Here is a 21,605-nt window from a genome sequence, read left to right on the forward strand (position 1 = left end):
CATCCCCAATACCATCGGTCTGACAGAGTGATGTGCCCCCGGTTTCATGTGTTGGTGAGTGTCCTGTCCTGATATCTCTGGACTGGGTTGTGAAAGTTTCTGACTGAGATAGCCGTGATAGCACTCTATGTCCTGTTGCCTCTAATGTGAGAGAGTGGGTGTAGAGAACAGCGTTTTGTCCCTGTTGTTTGTATTTCTTTTTAGTCCCTAAAACTGTCAACCTCAGGCCTGACCGATATTTGGAGAGTTTGTGGCTGAATGGCTTCCTTCTGCAGCACAGTATTTATGTGAAACTGTGTGGTTTACGTGCTTGTTCCATTGTATGATCTAAACCTGTCACTTTGGCTCCACATGTAGGGCTATGGAATCCATATCGAGAAGTCATCTTTTAACATCTACTAAAATCTTTTCTGATACAATTAAGATTGAGCACTTCCCTTTTTTTAAAAAAAATGTAATCAGGTTTTATCTTAATTTTTCTCTGAATTTTCTTATACATATAAATAAATCCAATTATGAGGTTTAGCCTGCAGCGTATTGTCAGATGATGGTCTTTATTCGCAGACAAATTCCAATGTTTCCTACTTTGTTGGTTAATCATAGAATTGTTTCTTTTCAATGTTATTGCTGTGCAAGGCAATTTTGATTAACAACACTGTCACATGAACACACATTCATCACATGTACATTTACAGCAGTTTATTTTCAAACAGACATTTATCCATTGTTACAGTGAGAAAGCTAAAGCATTTGAGCCCAGACTTCATACCTCTCTGAGGTGGCTTCATTGGGTTTTAATCCAAGTTGTTTAAGACTCCACCTAGCAGGACAATGGGAAATAATGACCTTTTCTGGGAGGAAGTTGTACAATGGAGACCTACAAGCATTTCCCTTGCTCTTTTCATTCTTAGTCTCTGAAAGGGATATGCTGATGTGAGGTGACCCCCAAGAAGGAAGCAGGATTGGAAATATTTACTCTAAGCCGAACTAGAGTTGGTTAGGTCCAGGCCTTGGCTGGGAGTTAGTAAGCACACTCCCTTGGAACAGAAGTGGACTTTTTCCTTATTGAGTCCCTCACAGGATGTGGGTGTCGCTGGCTGGGACATCATTCATGGCTTGTCCCTAGTTGCCCTGGAGAAGGTGATGGTGAGCTGTCTTCTTGAACTGCTGCAGTCCTTTGGGGTGTAGTTAGACCCACAATGCCCTCAGGGAGGGAATTCTAGGACTTTGACCCAGCAACACTGAAGGAACAGTGATGTATCCAAGTCCGGATGATGAATTGCTTGGAGGGGAACTTGCAGGTAGTGATGTTCCCATGTATCTGCTGCCATTGTCCTTCTAGATGGAAGTGGTCATAGGTTTGGAAGGTGCTGTCTAAATGTCTTTGGTGAAATTCTGCAGTGCATCTTGTAGATAGTACAATGCTGCTACTGAGTGTCAGTGGTAGAGCGAGTAGATGCTTGGGGCACTTGTCCTGGATGGTGTCAAGCTTCAGTAGTGTTGTTGGTGCCTGACTCAACTAGGCATTCCATCACACTCCTGACTTGTGCCTTGTAGATGGTGGATAGGTTTTGAGGTGTCAGGGAGTAAGATACTCACCACAGCATTCCTAGCCTCAGACCTGCTGTTGTAGTCACTGTGTTTATGTGGGAAGTCCAGTTCAGTCTCTGGTCAAAGGTAACCCCCAGGATGTTGTTATTGGGGGATTCAGTGATGCTAAGACCATTGGACGTCAAGGGGGATTGGTTAGATTGTCTCTTGTTGGAGATGGTGATTGCCTGATGTTTTTGGAGGGGTTTTGGGGTGTTGCATGAAGAGTGTTCCTGGCTCCTGGCTCTTTGGCTGTGCCTTGAGGCAGGCATCTCTGGGCCTCGATGGAGAGACCTGTGAATGACCTGCCTCACAAAGCCCATTCTCAAAGACCAAGCGAAAGTGAGTGAGGTCAGTGGTGGATTCGATGCAATGCAAAGATAGATGATGAGGGTTTATTCCATAGTCACGTACAGACAGAGGCCAGACCACACAGCGGCAGAAAATAGAGATAAGCAGACAGGCGCACTTATTTTCCGTCACAATCCTGACTCCCTTGAGCCCCTGACTGAATAACATGGGGACCTGCCCAGTACCCTTCCCCACCAACCACTGGCATCAGCAAGTTATGTCTGCAGCAAGTGGAAGGGGGGGGGGGTACAAGAGAGAGAGGGGTAGAGAAAAATGGGAATGAGGGAGGGGAAGGAAGGAATAGGCAGCAGGGTGAACTATGGAGAGACAGATGAAATGGCAAGGAGGTGAATGAGGTGAAGGAGAGGGGTGGGGAGGCAGGTGGAGATAAAGGGAGCAGAGGTTTAGCGAGCAATAGAAGATAGATGGACATTGGACGCGATGGGCAGGGAGCGAGGGCTGTGGAGAGGGGCCGTGGGGCAGGTGGGCATTAGGATTGGAGGGAAAAGGGAGGCAGGGAGGAAGAGGAGGTGGTGAGGCAGAGGGCAGTCTGTGGGGATGGGAATAAGTTGGCATTGGGGTTGGAGGGGGGAATAGAAGGCTGAGGGCAGAGTGGGTGTGCGGATGGAGGGTCGGCAGACCAAATGGAATGGGGGGGGGAGGCACTGTTGAGGAGTTGTGTGATGAATTCTCGTTCCCAGATATTTCCGGATAGATGTGGGAGCTTGTCTTCTTTCCAACATTCCTCGGTGTCTCTGAATGAGGGGCTCCCCAGTACAGACAGAAAGGGGCAGAGTGGTTGTTGGTGCTGTGAGCATGCAGAGGTGGAGGAGGAAGGGGAGCAACTCATTATGGGTACCGCTTCCACTCCAACCTTTCCATCACCTCGCCGCTGAACTGGTACGTCAACTTCTTCTTCACCTTGCGCACCTCCCCCGTCTTGCCATAGTTTCTCAGAGCACGGGCCATTTTCTGGTAGGTCATCCTCTTGCGGTTGCCCTTCTGTAGCCCCCAGCGATTTGCCAGTTCCTCCTTGTGCTTTGAGGAGAACTGGAATGTCCCCTTGTCCTTATCCACCCACCAGATACTCTCCTTCATATCGCCATTCCGCAAGAGATCCAGCAGGAACTGGTAGAGTCGGATCTTCTTCTTGTTCCCTGTTGGGGGTGGATATCATCACAAGAGACTTGGTAAGTTTTGAAACAGCTGTTAAAACTATTACCCTTCCTCCCCTCTGTTGATAGCGCTCTGGTATTTCTGACAGAGTTGGGGGTCATACCAGCACAGCAAAGCCCGCTTCGGCATTAAGCACAACTATATTTCTCCAAGTGCTTCCCCCTTCATATAAAACAAAATGCATGCACTATTGTTTGCAGTTATAGGTTATTAAAAGTTACCCAGAATGGATGATCACAAAGAAAATCCTCATTCATTTACAGAAGTGTGTGCGAACGTTTGTGAATTCCGCTTTCATCAGTCTCTGCACATGCATTGCATACCTTCTCCAGGGAGTATCTTCCTGCGGTGAATGCTGTTGCCATGGTTACCTCTGTTGCTGACCCGTTGTTGTTGCTCAGGAGCACTGGCTCCCTGGGATAATCGTTCTCGTTCTCCGCATAGACAGTGAGGTCACATTTTCCCAGAAAGGTGGGTTCTGAGTCCGATTGTATAGAAATGTCTGCAGTAGGAATGGTTGTTGATGTTCACCAGCTATAATTTGGATGACAGCTGTCCTGCACAGGTATTGAGTTGCCACTTCTACTGAGAGCGTTGAACGTTTCCAGTCCCACTAGCTTCTCCAGTGTGCGCTCTGCCAATGACTTTGCAGTTTTATCAAAGTGAAATTTAGCTTTTTGTCAATTCACCTGACTTTGTCACTCACACATGATACTACTGCTGGTTGTCAGCAGTTTTCATTCTCGGGGTAACTGTGGACTGGATAGCCTCCCCTGCCTTCAGAAGGTGTTGTTTTCCACTCTAGCAATGCCTTTTTTGAGTCTGTGCTGGATGTCCTCAATTTCTTTGCGATCCGCTTTCCCTTTGACCAGGATAGTGTGGAGATAATGCATACTGTAGAATTTCAAAATCCTTCACGAGCAGCTAAATTCTGCATTTATGAATTGAAGGCCACGGTCATTCATTCCAATCTCAGAAACACTGTACAAAATGGAATGTGCTTCTTGTGTTCTACAATCTCATTGACATCATCCAGTCATCAGAATAATATGGTGACTTCCTGCGAGAGTGAGAAGATCCTACTCTAAGCTCCATCCATGGTCTGTCTGGAGTTGTGTGTGTCATTATGCTTTTTTAGCTGGCTTAACCAATTTATCATTTCAGGCTGTGTGCTGTCTGCTGTTTGGCCAGTACAGCATGCCTTCTGCCTGTCTCAGGCTAGATTCAATTCCTGGATGGCTCATGTGGCTGTGCTGTCATCAACTTAGAGATAATAATCCCACTTCCTTTCAAACTTTGTTTGAGCAATCACTTCATCTCCCATCCGCCCAATACTCCCTTATAGCAACAGGCGTGTTCTTAAAGCTTTCAGGTTATCCCTTCAACACTATTTCCTATAGCACTTTGAGAGTTACATCGTGTTCCACAGTTTGCTTTGTCTCTGCTGGGTTGACGATTTGCAGAGCACATCAAGATTGTTGTGGAATCGGGAAAATTTCACACCCTGCCTCAGCATCCTGAACTTTCTTGATACGGATTGCTGCTCTTGCCAGCATGTTGCCCTTACTTATATATCCATTCCAGACACTTTCTCTGGCAATGAAAGTAACATCTGTGCAGATGCTCTGCAACAATATGTACAATTTGAAAACAATGCTTTGAAGTGATGCGTGGTTAGAATTCACTGTTAGGATCTGTCCCAAACAGGTATTGATGATAACACTCATAAGCAAAGACAATAGTGAGGCATTTCTTCTCAATCTGAATGTAACATGGTTGAGTTTGCATTAATATCCAGGATGCAAATGCTACTGGTGGTCCTTCCTGCATGGGGGTTGTTCCAAGTTGTGTCTCACTGCCATCACATTGTAAAGTGACTCCATCATTGACATTGTAGTACCCCTGCACTGGTGGTATCACTGTCAGTTGCCTCATTCTAGTGAGCAGCTTCCGATTCTGAGCTGCATATTCTGCACAGTGAGCTTGATTCACATTCTGATGACAACGTAAGCAAGAACTTCATTAAATAGTTCACAAGTCCACTGTTTTCACCTGCGTTGATCATTGCATCTCTGCTACAGCTCTCTCTGTGTCATGTTCTGGCTGAAGTCCTGTCTCTGTCAGCACATGATTTCAACATCTATAATTGCATCCTTTACTTGTTCAGCTTCAGCTTTATCTGGCAAGCTCTCTCTAGCAGTTGTACTCAATTTTTATTGTGATCCACAAAAGCTTCTTCCATTTTATCTCACATCTATAAACAAGATCATCCACAATAGCTTCCAATCCAGGAAATTCATTGACTGTTTCTCTGGTTTCCTTCACTGCCACCATTGTGTTCATTTAGCCTATCGGAGTTGTCACTTCCTGGAGGCATTGGTGTCTATCTAACACTTCACAAAAACTTGATGCTCTCCTTCTGCAGGCACCATTGGGACAGTCAAAAGTCAGTGACCACCTTTAGACTCCAACTAGTTAGATGGTGTACAGTGAATTGTCGGAATTATTTCCAGCAGACATCTTCATGGGCTTGTTTTGCTTCTTTAGCTGAACACTGCTGTGCAAAGTGATTCAGCTTCTTGGAGTCATAGCACTACTTTCCTCATGCCACCTTTTTGTGTGATGTCCTTGCAATGTCTACATCCTAAACTCTGGCCTTGATCTTTCAGTAAACATTTTTTCTCTTTTTCTTCTCTAATTATGTTGTTTTCATTGCCCTGAAATGTCTCTCAGCATAATACAATGCCTTGCCTGTTTGCCATTAACACAACCCAGCTCAGAACTTCCGCACATGATACCTTTCTTGAGAGCAATTTCCTCCTCTCTAAGCAGATGTGCTCTCATGACAGAATCTCTAATACCTCAGGTAATCCTATCTTGGAGATCATCTTTTTGTTGTCCAAGCTTTCAGGTTTCAGCTAAATATATCACTGTGGTCACATATTCATCAGTAGTCTCTCTCGTTGCTTGAATTCTAATTTTGGACAAATGCGATTCAGGAATATCATTGATATGAAGTTCAAAGAGTTTCTTCAAAGCTTTCAAAGTCTCTGTAGTCTGTCTTTTCTGCACCTTAGTGAGGTCTAGGCTGTAATATAGTTTGCCTAACACTGATAGCAGGCTTGTTAGTTTTAAATACCCAGATTCTCAACATTGCAACTTTCATAGTTTTACCATTGTGAGTGGGAAAAGCATTGAATTCTGCGTACATCTTCTTTAATCTCCATAGCCATTTGGACTCACCCGGCAATTCAAGGTGGCAGACTGCTGCTTTTTTCACATCCTTGCTGGTTCTTTCAGTAGCTAGCTCTTTCACAACTCTGAAAATCCTCACATTTCCAGTTACATCCATCCCTGAGTTTCAGGTGAGGTATATTTAATGGCTCTGACAGACTCTACATAAAGCATTTAGAACAGAGGTCACATTGACTACAGCAAATCAGTCCGTATATGAAGGATATAATTGCATTTCTCCGGGAACAGCACATGCTCAGTTGCAGGCAGCTGTTCCTGAACTAACTTCAATTGCACGTCCTATGCAGAAAGGGCAATATTAAAAAAAACTTCCCCAACAATGAACTATACTCCCTCCCCACTCAATTGCCTGGTGTATTAATGTGATAAAATGGTGCATGAATGTAATTTTCCACACATTAACATGGCTAAACCAATATTTGAAAAAGTTAACAATTTGATTTGCTGATATGTTTTTACTGTAATAAGTACTAAAGGATAGAACTAATGCTTTGAAAGTGGTTTAAATGCAAAAAGAATCTTTCTGCACATCAGCACGTGTAGACCATAATTTGACAAGAAATAATAAACTGATCAACTTTTAGCTTCTTCTCTGCTACATATTCTTGATTAACTTATTTGGTTTCTTTCTGTTTCTGTCTGGATGCTGTTATTCCCATGACTCTGCTCTCTTTGATTTTGACGACCAAATCTACTTAATAATTGGGACAGTGCCACTGATTTTATTGTAACCAAAGAGCCTGACTTATTTCGTTCTCCTGGGGGGGTTCTGTAATACCAGGCAGCTTTCAATTTCTTTCTGATTTTCACTTTCTTTCTGAATTTCCCTTTAGGTTGTGGCCGGATTTTGGATGGTCAGAGCGCTTCTCTGTTCTCCCTTTGTCAGATTTCCTCTTTCGCCAAGTGATCAAGGTGACTTTGACAGAGTCTCTCTCTCTGGTCTTCACTGGGTGTGTGACTGTAGCTGGCCTTTTCACAGCAACTTCAATCACCACCTTCAACTCATCTCCTCCCCCACCTCATCATGACCTACTGACCAGTACCCAACTCTATCCGTTTCATACCTCCCATTTCAGGACTCAATTTCTCTTTGTCTTGTTTTCCTGTAACCTTTTACTTGCCAGTTGAAAGGCAAAGTTAGAGAAATGATTGGGTGTGGGAGAAGTGGGTTCTTGTTTATGGGCCAATAGCACCAGCACTGGGGAAAGCATGGGCTTATAACCATTGGGGCAATCTCTGAAAATGTGCTGGGACTAATGTTCTAGCGAACTGCAAAACTAGGGAAGTAGAGAGGGTTTTAACCTAAATAGTGGCCATGTAATTAAAACTGGGGTATTCAGGAAGGAGGGGGTAATCGGATCTGCCATGGTCTGTTGAAGGATGGAGCAGGTTTGAGGGGCTAGGTGACTTCCTCCTGCTACCATGTTTACTTACTGAGGTCAGGCTTAAAGAAACAAATTTTTTTCTGAGGAATGTATGCAAGCAAGACCTTGTGATGTAAGCTGAAAATGTGTTGCTGGTTAAAGCACAGCAGGTTAGGCAGCATCCAAGGAACAGGAAATTCGACGTTTCGGGCATAAGCCCTTCATCAGGAATGAGATGTAAGTCCCATGAGGTTTAGCTGTGTCAAAGAGAACTGAGCAAAGGCTTCTTGGAGTCTATAATTTCTGCCACTGGGTGATATTAGAGTATTACATCACTTTTCATAAATATTTCAAGGTCCCCTATCACAAATTGTGGCCTATTCTGCAACACCACAGTGGCTCAGTGGTTAGCAGGGACCTGGGTTCGATTCCAGCCTCGGGCAACTGTCTGCGTAGAATTTGTACGTTCTTCCTGTGTCTGCCTGGGTTTCCTCCCACAATCCAAAGATGGACAGGTTACGTGCACTGGCAATACTAAATTGCCCATAGTGTTCAGGGATGTGTAAGTTAGATGCATCAGTCAGGGGTAAATGTAGGGATCTGGGTGGGTTACCCTTCGGGGGGCTTGTGTGGTCTGTTTCTGCACTGTAGGAATTTGATGATTCTATGATTCTCAATAGTTTGAGCACACATGGTCTTCAGTTCCTATAGTTGTTCACCAAAACAAGATCACCTTGCCTGTTTACTTCCAAGAAGGTGGAATCTACTCGTTCTCATGGTTAAAGTCAGGCATTTGGGACACTACCTAATGACTTACTCAAATAATGCCCCTGGAAAAATCCATTTGACTTGTGGGTAACTGTAGTTAAACTTGAAATGGATCAGAAAGGATTTACAGGGATGTCGCTGGGATTGGAGGGTTTGAGCTCTATGGAGAGGCTGAGTAGGCTGGAGCATTGGAGGCTGAGGAGTGACCTTATAAGAGGTTTATAAAACCATGAGGGGCATGGATAGGATGGATAGTCAAAGTCTTTTCCTCAGGGAGTGGAGTCCAAAACCAGAGGGTATAGGCTTAAAGTGATAGGGGCAAGATTTAAAAGGGACTTGAAGGGTAACTTTTGCACACAGAGGGTGGTGCGTGTATGGAATGAGCTGCCATAAGAAGTAGTGAAGATGAGTACAATTAAAATATTTGCAGTGCGTCTGTGTGATACATGAATAACTGGGTCTAGGTCAGTCTAGGATATCTGGTTGACGTGGATGAGTTTCTGTGCTGTACATCTCTATGACTCAATAACTATACAACTAACCCCACCCCGACGATGGGTTTATGCTGGAAACATTGATTCTCCTGCTCCTCGGTTGCTGACTGACCTGCTGTGCTTTTCCGGCACCACACTCTCGACTCTGATCTCCTCACTTTCTCCAACTAATCTCCCACCCTGAACTGCCTAATTTTATTCCCTGGTTCTCCATGCTCACAGAGAACACTTTGCGCTCTCTTCGCTCTCCCTCAATGTCAGATTATTCTTACTGATCCCGACTATAAATGACTCAGTCCTGTTTAACCATGTTTCTTTCAGCAAATTTCTTCTCATCAGGAAACTGTGTTTGTTCTGACTATGACTAATGGCCTGCAACAGGATGTATCATCATATTGCAACCAAAACTAACTGCAACCAACACCAAAATATTATTACTGTATTTACTCACTAGGTTCACATCACATAACCTGCAACAATCTCACTTGGCAGTTGCTTCCTTTCAATGAATACATTGCAATTTCATTCCGGGCTGTGTGTGATACTGTCAGCCCAGAATCTCCTTAATATCAGAACAATCCATGATTAATAATAGAACATAGAACATTACAGCGCAGTACAGGCTCTTCAGCCCTCGATGTTGCGCCGACCTGTGGAACCAATATGAAGCTTATCTAACTTACACTAATCTATTCTCATCCATATGCCTATCCAATGAACATTTAAGTGCCCTTAATGTTGGCAAGTCTACTACTGTTGCAGGCAGTGCGTTCCACGCCCCCATTACTCTCTGAGTAAAGAAACTACCTCTGATATCTGTCCTATATCAATTACCCCTCAATTTAAAACTATGTCCCCTCGTGCTAGCCATCACCATCCGAGGAAAAAGGCTCTCACTGTCCACCCTATCTAACCCTCTGAATATCTTATATGTCTCAATTAAGTTGCCTCTCAACCTTCTTCTTTCTAACAAAAACAACCTCAAGTCCCTCAGTAAGTCCTTCCCTCTGTACCAGGCAACATCCTAGTAAATCTCCTCTGAACCCTTTCCAATGCCTCTCCATCCTTCCTATAATACAGTGACCAGAACTGTATGCAATACGCAAATGTGGCTGTACCAGAGTTTTGTACAGCTGCAGCATGACTTTGTGGTTCTAAGACTCAATCCCTCCACTAATAAAAGCTAACACACTGTACGCCTTCTTAAGAACCCTATCAACCTGCATGGCAACTTTCAGGGAACTATGTACATGGGCACCGAGATCTCTCTGTTCATCTACACTACTAAGAATCTTACCGTTAGCCCAGTAGTTTGCACTCCTGTTACTCCTTCCAAAGTGAATCACTTTGCACTTTTCCACATTCATCTCTATTTGCCACCTCTGCAACTTATCTATGTCCTGCTGTACAACATCCTTCAGCACTATCCACAACTCCACTGACCTTAGTGTCATCTGCAAATTTATTAACCCATCCTTCTATGTCCTCAGCTAGGTCATTTATAAAAAAAAATGACAAACAGCAGTGGACCTAAAACAAATCCTTGCAGTACCCCACTAGTAACAGAACTCCAGAATGAGTATTTCCCATCAACTACCACCCTCTGTCTTCTTTCAGCTAGCCAATTTCTGATCCAAACTGCTAAATCATCCTCAATCCCATGTCCTCGTATTTTCTGCAATAGCCTATCGTGAGGAACCTTATTAAACACCTTACCATATACACCACATCAACCACATTACCCTCATTCACCTGTTTGGTCACCTTCTCAAAGAACTCAATAAGGTTTGTGAGGCATGACCTACCCTTCACAAAACCGTGTTGACTATCCCTAATCAACTTATTCCTTTGTAGATGATTATAAATCTGATCTCTTATAACCCTTTCCAACACTTTACCCACAACCGAAGTAAGCCTCACAGGTCTATAATTTCCAGGGTTGTCTCTACTCCCCTTCTTGAACAATGGGGCAACATTTGCTGTCCTCCAGTCTTCTGGCACTATTCCTGCAGACAATGATGATGTAAAGATCAAAGCCAAAGGCTCGGCAATCTCCTCCCGGCTTCCCAGAGAATCCTCGGTTTAATCCCATCTGGCCCTGGTTATTTATCTATTTTGACACTTTCCAGAATTGCTAACACCTCCTCCTTGTGTACTTCAATCCCATGTATTCTAGCAGCCTGTATCTCAGTATTCTCCTCCACCACATTGTCTTTTTCTAGTGTGAATACTGGTGAAAAGTATTCATTTTGTGCTTCCCCTATCTCCTCTGACTCCACGCACTACTATCTGTGATTGGCCCTAATCTTACTGGAGTCATTCTTTTATTCCTAATATACCAATAGAAAGCCTTAGGGTTTTCCTTGATCCTATCCGCCAACAACTTCTCAAGTCCCCTCCTGGCTCTTCTTAGCTCTCTCTTTGGGTCTTTCCTGGCTAATGGGTAACTCTCGAGTGCCCGAAGATCTATAATAATCCAGGCTCTCACAAGCACCTGACCCCACCACAATGGAGAAGACATTGCTATTATCCTTATCTCCTACTTCTCCTATCTCTCACTTCTAGCCAAATCAGTAATGTTTGCTTGTAATTCTCCCAGTCAGTTCCTCTCTCTGAGAGTTGAATTGCCCAGTGGACTGATTGTTTCACCTCAATACAATATTCGCACTTCCACAAAATCAGTCTTTGGAATTCCAAAAATTCATGTCACAATCTTCTGCAAATGTGAAACAGCCCAGCTCATTATCACCTTCCGTTTGTGTTTCGTTGTGGGTGAGACCAATAGCTCCTCAGTTGCTGGAGCCACGTCTGGACTAACTCCCTGCACATCTTTCCAGCACAGAGGACAATGTAACATAATGTTTAGAACTTGCAATATACTACACCCTCATCCCCTCTCTCCCTGGCAAACCCTTCCTTCTCACCTACCCCACCCCCACCCTTAAGCTAGAGAATGAGTCCTTTGCATCTGTCTTCACTGGAGAAGAGGATACTGCCCACATGAAGCAGAGTAATGATATAAAAGCTGATAATCTTTCACATCTCTTGTCTTTACCGACTTTTGACAGTCCTCAGAATGGAAAGGGTACCCATTGTAGATGGGCTGCCTCTGAGCTGGGTGAGGTCTGTAAGGGCGGTGAAATTGTAGGGGTTCTAACCTTCTGACAACCTTTCAAGATGGGTGCCCAGGAAGGGTACGCTCCCCCTAAAAAAAGAAGGCAGAGGGAATATCCTGCATACAGTGCACTGCTATCATTTAACATAACCATCCATAATCATAACTGAAGGGGAGACAATGGCTTAGTGCTGGTATTATTGCTAAATTGTTAATCCAGTGACCCAGTAATGTTCTGGGGATCTGGGTTTGAATCCCACTATGGGAGCTGGTGGAACTTGAATTCAATAAAAATATGAAATTAAGAGTTTAATGATGACCATACATCCATTGTCAGTTGCTTGAAAAGCCCATTCGGTTCACTAGTGTTCATCCATTAGAGAAGCAAACGACCATCTTTACCAGGTCACGCCAATATGTCACTCCAAAACCCACAACAATGTGGCAGACTCTTAATTGCTCTCTGGGCAATTAGCAATGGACAATAAATGCTGGTCCAGTCAATGACACCCTCATTTTGTGAATAAATAAAAAAAACAAGCAATTCCAGACTCCTTGTGTTATTTTCCCCTAATCCCATCATTCCTGTTTATTCCCTACTGAATTCCGCCTCTATTCCCATCACCAATCCCTTCATTGCTGCTACAGTTGCTGTCTGTAAAATCTTTTATCTTCAATCTTCCTCCTCATACCCACCTGAATCTGCACCACCCATGTGGGGAAAAGAATCTGTAACCTCTGTTTCTCCATCCGACACTTCTAACGGTGGACTTCGCCTCTCCAGCTCTTCCTCATCGGAACTCCGTTCAGCTGAGGATGTGTACTGTGGGCACCAGTGGGACACAAAGGGCACCTGTGAAGGAGAGAGGAGTTGTGAAGTGGCCAAATGTCTGTGGACAGTGCGACTTATTGAATCAAACAGGTAATTGTATCTAAAACCATACCAACTCACCTGGCTGTGCCTAGCAGCACAGAGAGAATTCAATTCGTAGACCAATTTTGATTCCACCCTGTGTTTACACATTCTTTCTGTGTCTGCACAGGCTTTGTTTTCCTCCCACAATCCAAAGATGTGCACCTTAGCTGGATTGGCCATGCTAAGTTACTCAGAGTGCCCAAGGATGTGCGGACTATGTAGATTAGCCTTGTTAAATTACCCAGAGTGTCCAGGGATGTGCAGACTATGTAGATTAGCCATGCTAAATTACCCAGAGTGTCCAGGGATGTGCAGGCTAGGTGGATTAGCCATGCTAAGTTACCCAGAGTGCCCAGGGATGTGCAGACTTATGTAGATTAGCCATGCTAAATTACCCAGAGTGTCCAGGGATGTACAGGCTAGGTGGATTAGCCATGCTAAATTACCAGAGTGCCCAGGGATGTGCTCTTTAGAGGACTGCTTTGGAACTAAATGGACTGAATGGCCTGCCTCCACACTGTGGGGATTCAATGATTCTATGAATTTGAATGACTAATGTTCACCGTCATTCACATCTTCTTAGATACTGAAGTAGCCTGTGTCCAAATGGGTGGCGCTGTGGCTCAGTGGTTAGCATGGCTGTCTCACAGCCACAAGGAGCCTGGCTCAATTCCACCCGTGGGCACTGTCTGTGTGGAGATTACACACTCTCCCCGTGCCTGCATAGGTTTCTTCCCACAGTCCAAAGTTGTGCAGGTTAGGTGGATTGGCCATGCTAAATTGCCAGTGTCCAGGGACATGGATTATCTGTGGGAAATGCAGGGGGGTGTTGGGTCTGGCTCGGATGCTCTTTAAAGGGGTGGTATGAACTAAATGGACCAATTGGCCTGCTTTCACCTGGCAGAGGTTCTATGATTCCATGAAATGGAACAAGACCTGGGCAGTATCCAAGCTTAGGTTGAAACGTGGCAAGCAATTACTCGTGCCACACAAACGTCAGGCAATGGCATTGCCATCAGGTAAGAATCTAATCATTACCACTTGAAATTCAAGACATTGAAAGCAGAAGGGATGGGCTAGTGTATTATATCCAGACAATCAATCTAGAAGTTCATGATAGATAATGGGACGAATTCAATAAAAAATCTGGAATTAAGAATTTATTGATGATCATGAAATCATTGTCAATTGTCAGAAAAAACCCATTTGGTTCACTAATATCCTTCAGAGAAGGAAGTCTGCCATCTTCTCCTGATCTGGCCTACATGTGACTCCAGACCCACAGCAATGTGATTGACTCTCAACTGCTGTCCGAAATGGCCTAACAAGCCACTCAGCTGTAACGATCAATCTGAAATCTCAACATGAAATGAAATGAAACGGGATAGTGCACCTGGCATCAACCTTGGCACTGACTGTCTAGATATAATACCGTTCGCCCATCCCCTCTGCTTTCAATGTCTTGAATTTCAAGTAGTAATGGTTAGATTCTTACCTGTTGGCGATGTCATTGTGTGTCACGAATGTCAGAAAAAGCTGTGTCGACCCAGAAAAATCCTCCCTACTAATATCTGGGGGATAGTACTAAACTTGGGAGTGCTGTCTCATAGATTGCTCAAGCAACAGCCTGACATAGTCACACTAACTGTATCATCAAGGCAATGTCCCAGGCACCATCAGCACCATCCCTGGATATGTCCTGTCCCAATGGCAGGTCAGACCCAGCAGAGCTGCTGCCACAGTGTTGTACAGTCAGAAAGGAGTTGCCCTGAGAGTCTTCACCATTGCCTCTGGACCCCACAGTAAAATATTAAACATGGACAAGAAATCCTCCAGTTGGTTACCATGAACTGTTCTTCCTCTGCTGTGAATCAGTGCTCCTCCATGCTGAACAACACTTGAAGGAAGCACGGAGGGTGGCATGGGCACTAAATGTACTCTGGAAGGGGGATCTCAATATCCCAGCGCCAACAAGGTAGCAACATACCAATCGAGACTACATCTACGACAGATGATAAAAGAACCAAGAGGGAAAATATGCTTGACTGCATCTTCACCAATCTGCTGGTCACAAATGTATCTGTCCATGACAGTACCAGTAAGAGTAACCACCAGACAGTCTTTGTGAAAATTAAGTTCTGCCTCCACATTGTGTTGTGTGCCACTATCATCATGCTAAATGGGACAGAATGAATCCCTTATTATCAACATCCTGTGGCTACCATTCATCAGAAACACAACTGGACTCATAACATAAATACAGTTGCTAGGAATCCCCAGCAAGTGATTCACACCCCAACTCCTGTCCACCATCTACAAGGTACACGGCAGGAGTGTGATAGAATATTCCCTACTAACCTGGATGGATGCACTTCTGACTACACTCAAGAAGCCTGACACCATTCAGGACAAAGCAGCCCATTTGATTGACACATCCACAAACTTACACTCTCTCCACCACCAACGCTCAGTAGCAACACTGTATGTACCAGGTACAAGAGGCACTGCAGAAATTCACCAAAGATCCTTAGATCGCACCTTTCAAAGCTGTGACCATCTCCAGCCAGAAAGGTTTGAGCTGTGGGGAGAGGCTGGGACTATTTTCCCTGGAGTGTTGGAGGCTAAGGGCTGACCTTAGAGAGGTTTACAAATTCATGAGGGGCATGGATGGGGTAAATAGACAAGGTCTTTTCCCTAGAGTGAAAACTAAAGAGCATAGGTTTAAGGTGAGAGGGAAAAGATTTAAAAGGGACCTAGGGGCAACTTTTTCATGCAGAGGGTGGTGCGTGTCTGACATGAGCTGCCTGAGGAAGTGGTGGAGGCTGGTACAATTGCAACATTTAAAAGGCACCTGGATGGGTATTGAGGAAGGGTCTAGAGGGATATGGGCCAAGTGCTGGCAACTGGGACAAGATTTATTTAGGATAGCTGGTCAACCTGGACGAGGTGGACCGAAGGGTCGTGTTCCAAGCTGTGTATCTCTATGAGAAAGATTCCTGAAGAAGGGCTTATGCCCGAAACGTGAATTCCCCTGCGCCTTGGATGCTGCCTGACCTTCTGCGCTTTTCCAGTAACACATTTTTCAGCTGTGTATCTCTATGATTCTACAACAAGGGCATGGTCTCAAACTACACATGTCCAGATACATAGATCCCTGAAAGTTGCCACCCAGGTTGATAAGGCTGTTAAGAAGGCATATGGTGTGTTAGCTTTTATTGGAAGAGGGATTGAGTTTCAGAGCTACAGGGTCAGGCTGCAGCTGTACGAAACCCTGGTGTGGCCGCACTTGGAGTATTGCGCACAGTTCTGGTCACAACATTATAGGAAGGACTTGGAAGCTTTGGAAAGGGTTCAGAGGAGATTTACTTGGATGTTGCCTGGTATAGAGGGAAGGTCTGATGAGAAAAGGTTGAGGGACTTGAGGCTGTTTTTGTGAGAGAGAAGAAGGTTGAGAGGTGACTTGAATTCTGGGTAATCTAAGATGGAGGACCGGAAATATTTGTAGCTGTAATTGCTGCTCCTTTTTTGAGGTATTTTTGGCATTGAACGTGAATTCCAGGAGCAGCAATTACTGTTTTATATGCTGTTGCAAGTGTTTTGGCACTTTGGAGAAAATAAAAGTCAAAACAACAGCACTTTTAAAAGGGAGAAAGACAGACAAAAGCACATGATCTGTAAGGAAGAGGGAGGGAGAGAGAGAGAGATAGAGAGATAGAAAATCTACACAGGTTTCTGACACAGCAGTGAATCTGTGCAGTTACTGCCTTTGCTGTTTGAACTCATGTATCACTGAACATTGGAGTGAGTCTAGGAAAACGTAACAAACAGTGAAATTCATAACTGATCTTGGAGGAACCTGTTTCGGAGAGGTCACAGCAGAGGAACAGATAAGTGAATGGTTTTACGTATAACCTTAATGTAAATCTACAATATTGAGTAAAATGAGTTTTTTCTTGATTATATGTTTTTATTGGAATCTGTCTCTTAATTAAATTTTAATAACATAAGCCATAAGTATTAGGTTAACCTGAAGCAATGTTTTGCAGAGCAATAAGACGGTGCTACTTTCTGGGTCTGCACGTTGGAAGAAGCAAAATGGCCCTTGGTAGAGTGATACACTCTTCTTGTTGAATATGGGAGTTCACGGTGAGCTTACGGGTTACTGAGGATTATTTCTGCGATAAATGTCTTTGGTTGTGAATCCTATCAGATCGAATGCAACGAGGAATTTAGAAGAGCAAGGGGGTGTGACGGATGGCAGTTATAGGAAGGGAGGAAAGCCGTGAATACAGTCAGGTAGATGGGTTAAATTCAAGAAAGGGAGGAGAGGTAGGCAAGTAGCTCAGGAGATTCCGTGGCTATCCCCATTTCAAACAAGTATGCTGTTTTGGAAATATAGGGGGTGATGGACTCTCTGGGGAATGAAGCCAAATTTCTGGTATGAGACTGGCTCTAATGCAATGGGGGTACGTCAGGTTCCAAGCGATCAATTGCGATGGGGGACTCTCTAGTCAGAGGCACAGACAGATGTTTCTATGGCTAGCAGCAAAAAATCAGAATGGTGTGTTGCTTCCCTGGTGCCAGAATGTCTCAGAGAGGGTGCAGAATGTTCTCAAAGGGGAGAGGGACCATCAGGCTGTCATTGTACACACTGGAACATAGGAAGGGCAAAGGATGAGATTCTGAAGGGAGAATCTAGAGAGTTGGGCAGGAATTTAAAAAGGAGGTCCTCGAGAGTAGTAATATCTGGATTGCTCCCAGTGCTACGAGCTAGTGAGGGGAGGAATAGAAGGATAGAGCAGATGAATGCATGGCTGAGGAGCTAGTGTATGGGAGAATTTTTGGATCATGGAATCTCTTCTGGGGTAGAAGTGACCTGTACAAGAAGGACGGATTGCACCTAAATTGGAAGGGGACTAATATACTGGCAGGGAAATTTGATAAAGCTGATCAGGAGGATTTAAACTTGTAAAGTTGGGGGGGTGGGTGGGACCCAAGAGATACAGAGGAAAGAGATCAATCTGAGACAGGTACAGTTGAGAGTCAAACAGTCAGGGAAGGCAGGGACAAAGCAGAAAACAACGTAGGACCGATAAATTAAACTACATTTATTTCAATGCAAGGGGCCTAACAGGGAAGGCAGTTGAACTCAGGGCATGGTTAGGAACATGGGACTGGGATATCATAGCAACTACAGAAACATGGCTCAGGGATGGGCAGGACTGGCAGCTTAATGTTCCAGGATACAAATGCTACAGGAAGGACAGAAAGAGAGGCAAGAGAGGGGGTTGGGGGAGTGGGAGTGATATTTTTGAAAAGGGACAGTGTTACAGCTGTGCTGAGGGAGGATATTCCCGGAAATACATCCAGGGAAGTTATTTGGGTGGAACTGAGAAATAAGAAGGGGATGATCACCTTATTGGGATTGTATTATAGACCCCCTAATAGTCAGAGGGAAATTGAGAAACAAACTTGTAAGGAGATCTCAGCTATCTGTAAGAATAATAGTGTGGTTATGGTAGGGGGTTTTAACTTTCCAAACATAGACTGGGACTGCCACAGTGTTAAGGGTTTAGATGGAGAGGGGTTTGTTAAGAGTGTACAAGAAAATTTTCTGATTCAGTATGTGGATGTACCTACTAGAGAAGGTGCAAAACTTGACCTACTCTTGGGAAATAAGGCAGGGCAGGTGACTGAGATGTCAGTGGGGGAGCACTTTGGGGCCAGTGACCATAATTCTATTAGTTTCAAAATAGTGATGGAAAAGGATAGACCAGATCTAAAAGTTGAGTTTCTAAATTGGAGGAAGGCTAATTTTGACAGTATCAGGCAAGAACTTTCAAAAGCTGATTGGGGGCAGATGTTTACAGGTAAAGGGATGGTTGGAAAATGGGAAGCCTTCAGAAATGAGATAACGAGAGTCCAGAGAAAATATATTCCTGTCAGGGTGAAAGGGAAGATAGAGAATGCTGGATGACTAAAGAAATTGAGAATTTGTTTAAGAAAAAGAAGGAAGCATATGTGAGGCATAGACAGGATAGATCGAATGAATCCTTGGAAGAGTACAAAGGAAGTAGGAGTATCCTTAAGAGGGAAATCAGGAGGGCAAAACGGGGACATGAGATAGCTTTGGCAAATAGAATTAAGGAGAATCCAAAGTACATTAAGGACAAAAGGGTAACTAGGGAGAGAATAGGGTCCCTCAAAGATCAGCAAGGCAGCCTGTGTGTGGAGCCGCACGAGATGTGGGAGATACTAAACGAGTATTTTGAGTCAGTGTTTACTGTGAAGGAGGACATAGAAGGTATGGAATGTAGGGAATAGATGGTGACATCTTGAAAAATGTCCATATTACAGAGGAGGAAGTGCTGGATGCCTTGAAATGCATAAAAGTGGATAAATCCCCAGAACCTGATCAGGTGTACCCGAGAACTCTGTGGGAAGCTAGGGAAATGATTGCTGGGCCTCTTGCTGAGATATTTGTATCATCGAAGGTCACTGGTGAGGTGCTGGAAGACTGGAGGTTGGCTAACATGGGGCCATTGTTTAAGGAAGGTGGTAAGGACAAGCCAGGGAAATATAGACCAGTGAGTCTGACCTTGGTGATCGACAATTGTTGGAGGAAATCCTGAGGGACAGGATTTACACTTATTTGAAAAGGCAAGGACCGATTAGAGATAGTCAACATGGCTTTGTGCGTGGGAAATCATGTCTCATGAACTTGATTGAGGATTTTGAAGAAGTAACAAAGAGGATTGATGAGGGCAGAGCGGTAGATGTGATCTATATGGACTTCAGTAAGCCGTTTGACAAGGTTCCCCATGGGAGACTGATTAGCAAGGTTAGATCTCATGGAATATAGGGAGAACTAGCCACTTGGATACAGAACTGGCTCAAAGGTAGAAGACAGAGGGTGGTGGTGGAGGGTTTTTTTCAGACTGGACACCTGTGACCAGTGGAGTGCTGGTTCCACTAGCATTTGTCATTTATATAAATGATTTGGATGTCAGCATAAGAGGTACAGTTAGTAAGTTGCAGATGGCACCAAAATTGGAGGTGTAGTGGACAGTAAGGAAGGTTACCTCAGATTACAACAGGATCTTGATCAGGTGGGCCAATGGGCTGAGAATTGGCAGATGGAGTTTAATTTCGAAAAATATGATATGCTGCATTTTGGAAAGGCAAATCAGGGCGAGACTTATACACTTAATGGTAAGGTCCTAGGGAGTGTTGCTGAACAAAGAGACCTTGGAGTGCAGGTTCATAGCTCCTTGAAAAAGAGTCGCAGCTAGATAGGATAGTGAAGAAGGCATTTGATATGCTTTCCTTTATTGGTCAGAGTATTGAGTACAGGAGTTGGGAGGTCATGTTGCGGCTGTACAGGACATTGATTAGGCCACTGTTGGAATATTGCATGCAATTCTGGTCTCCTTCCTGTTGGAAGGATGTTGTGAAACTTGAAAGGGTTCAGAAAAGATTTACAAGGATGTTGCCAGGGTCGGAGGATTTGAGGCGGAGAGGTTGAACAGGCTGGGGCTGTTTTCCGTGGAGTGTTGGAGGCTGAGGGGTGACCTTATAGAGGTTTATAAAACCATGAGGGGCATGGCTAGGGTAAATAGACAAAGTCTTTTTCCTGGGATCAGGGAGTCCAGAACTAGAGGGCATAGGTTTAGGGAGAGAGGGGAAAGATATAAAAGGGGCAACATTTTCACACAGAGGATGGTACGTGTATGGAATGAGGTGTCAGAGGAAGTGGTGAAGGCTGGTACAATTACAACATTTAAAAGGCATCTGGATAGGTATATGAATAGGAAGGATTTGGAGGGATATGGGCCAGGTGCTGACAGGTGGGACTAGATTGGGTTAGGATATCTGGTTGGCATGGACGAGTTGGACCAAAGGGTCTGTTTCTGTGCTGTACATCTCTATGACTCTATCACTGTCATACTGTCGGAGTGTCGGTACTGAGGGAGTGCTGCATGGTCAGAGGGTCAATATAAGGGTGGACTGCACCAGTGGAGAGTCAATGTTGAAGGAGTGCTGTTCTGTCAGAGGGTCAGTCCTGAGGGAGTGCTGCACAGTTGGAGTGTCAGCACTGAGGGAGTGCTGCATTGTTGGAGGGTCAGTGCTGTGGGAGTGCTGCACTGTCAGAAGGTCAGTATTGAGGGAGTCCTGCACTGTCCGAGGGTCAGTACTGAGAGAGTGCTGCACTGTCAGTGAGTCAGTACTGAGGGAGTGCCACTCTGTCAGACTGTCACTGCTGAGGGAGTGCTGCACTGTCAGAGGGTCAATACTGAGGGTGTGCCGCACTGTCAGAGGGTCAGTACTGAGGGAGTGCTGCACTGTCAGAGGGTCAGTGCTATGGGAGTGCTGCACTATCAGAGAGTCAGCACTCAGGGAGTGCCACACTGTCAGAGGGTCAGTACTGAGGGAGTGGCACAGTGACGAGCAGATTTTCAATGTTTAAAGGTCCACACAGTGTCCCACAGCAGTCTGTCCTGGGACCACAGTGTAATTCAGCGACGCTAAAATAAGGCTGGTAAGGTACAGATATGTTGCTAGATTAGTGGTGCTGG

At 44.5% G+C, this 21,605-nt stretch overlaps 1 protein-coding gene across 1 annotated transcript in view; it reads right to left on the reverse strand.

Annotated features, from left to right (window-relative positions):
* Positions 1-535: 535 nt before the first annotated feature.
* Positions 536-21,605, reverse strand: part of spi1b (Spi-1 proto-oncogene b) — a 190,672-nt gene continuing 169,602 nt past the window's right edge. The window contains exons 4-5 of the mRNA XM_060838372.1: positions 12,810-12,966; positions 536-3,098 (exon numbers count right to left, since the gene is read on the reverse strand). Coding sequence (XP_060694355.1) covers positions 2,791-3,098; positions 12,810-12,966 — 465 coding nt within the window. The 3' untranslated portion in view covers positions 536-2,790. The remainder of the gene's footprint in view (positions 3,099-12,809; positions 12,967-21,605) is intronic.

Source organism: Hemiscyllium ocellatum, chromosome 18 (genome assembly GCF_020745735.1).
Source record: "Hemiscyllium ocellatum isolate sHemOce1 chromosome 18, sHemOce1.pat.X.cur, whole genome shotgun sequence".
In the NCBI taxonomy this organism is placed as follows: domain Eukaryota; kingdom Metazoa; phylum Chordata; class Chondrichthyes; order Orectolobiformes; family Hemiscylliidae; genus Hemiscyllium; species Hemiscyllium ocellatum.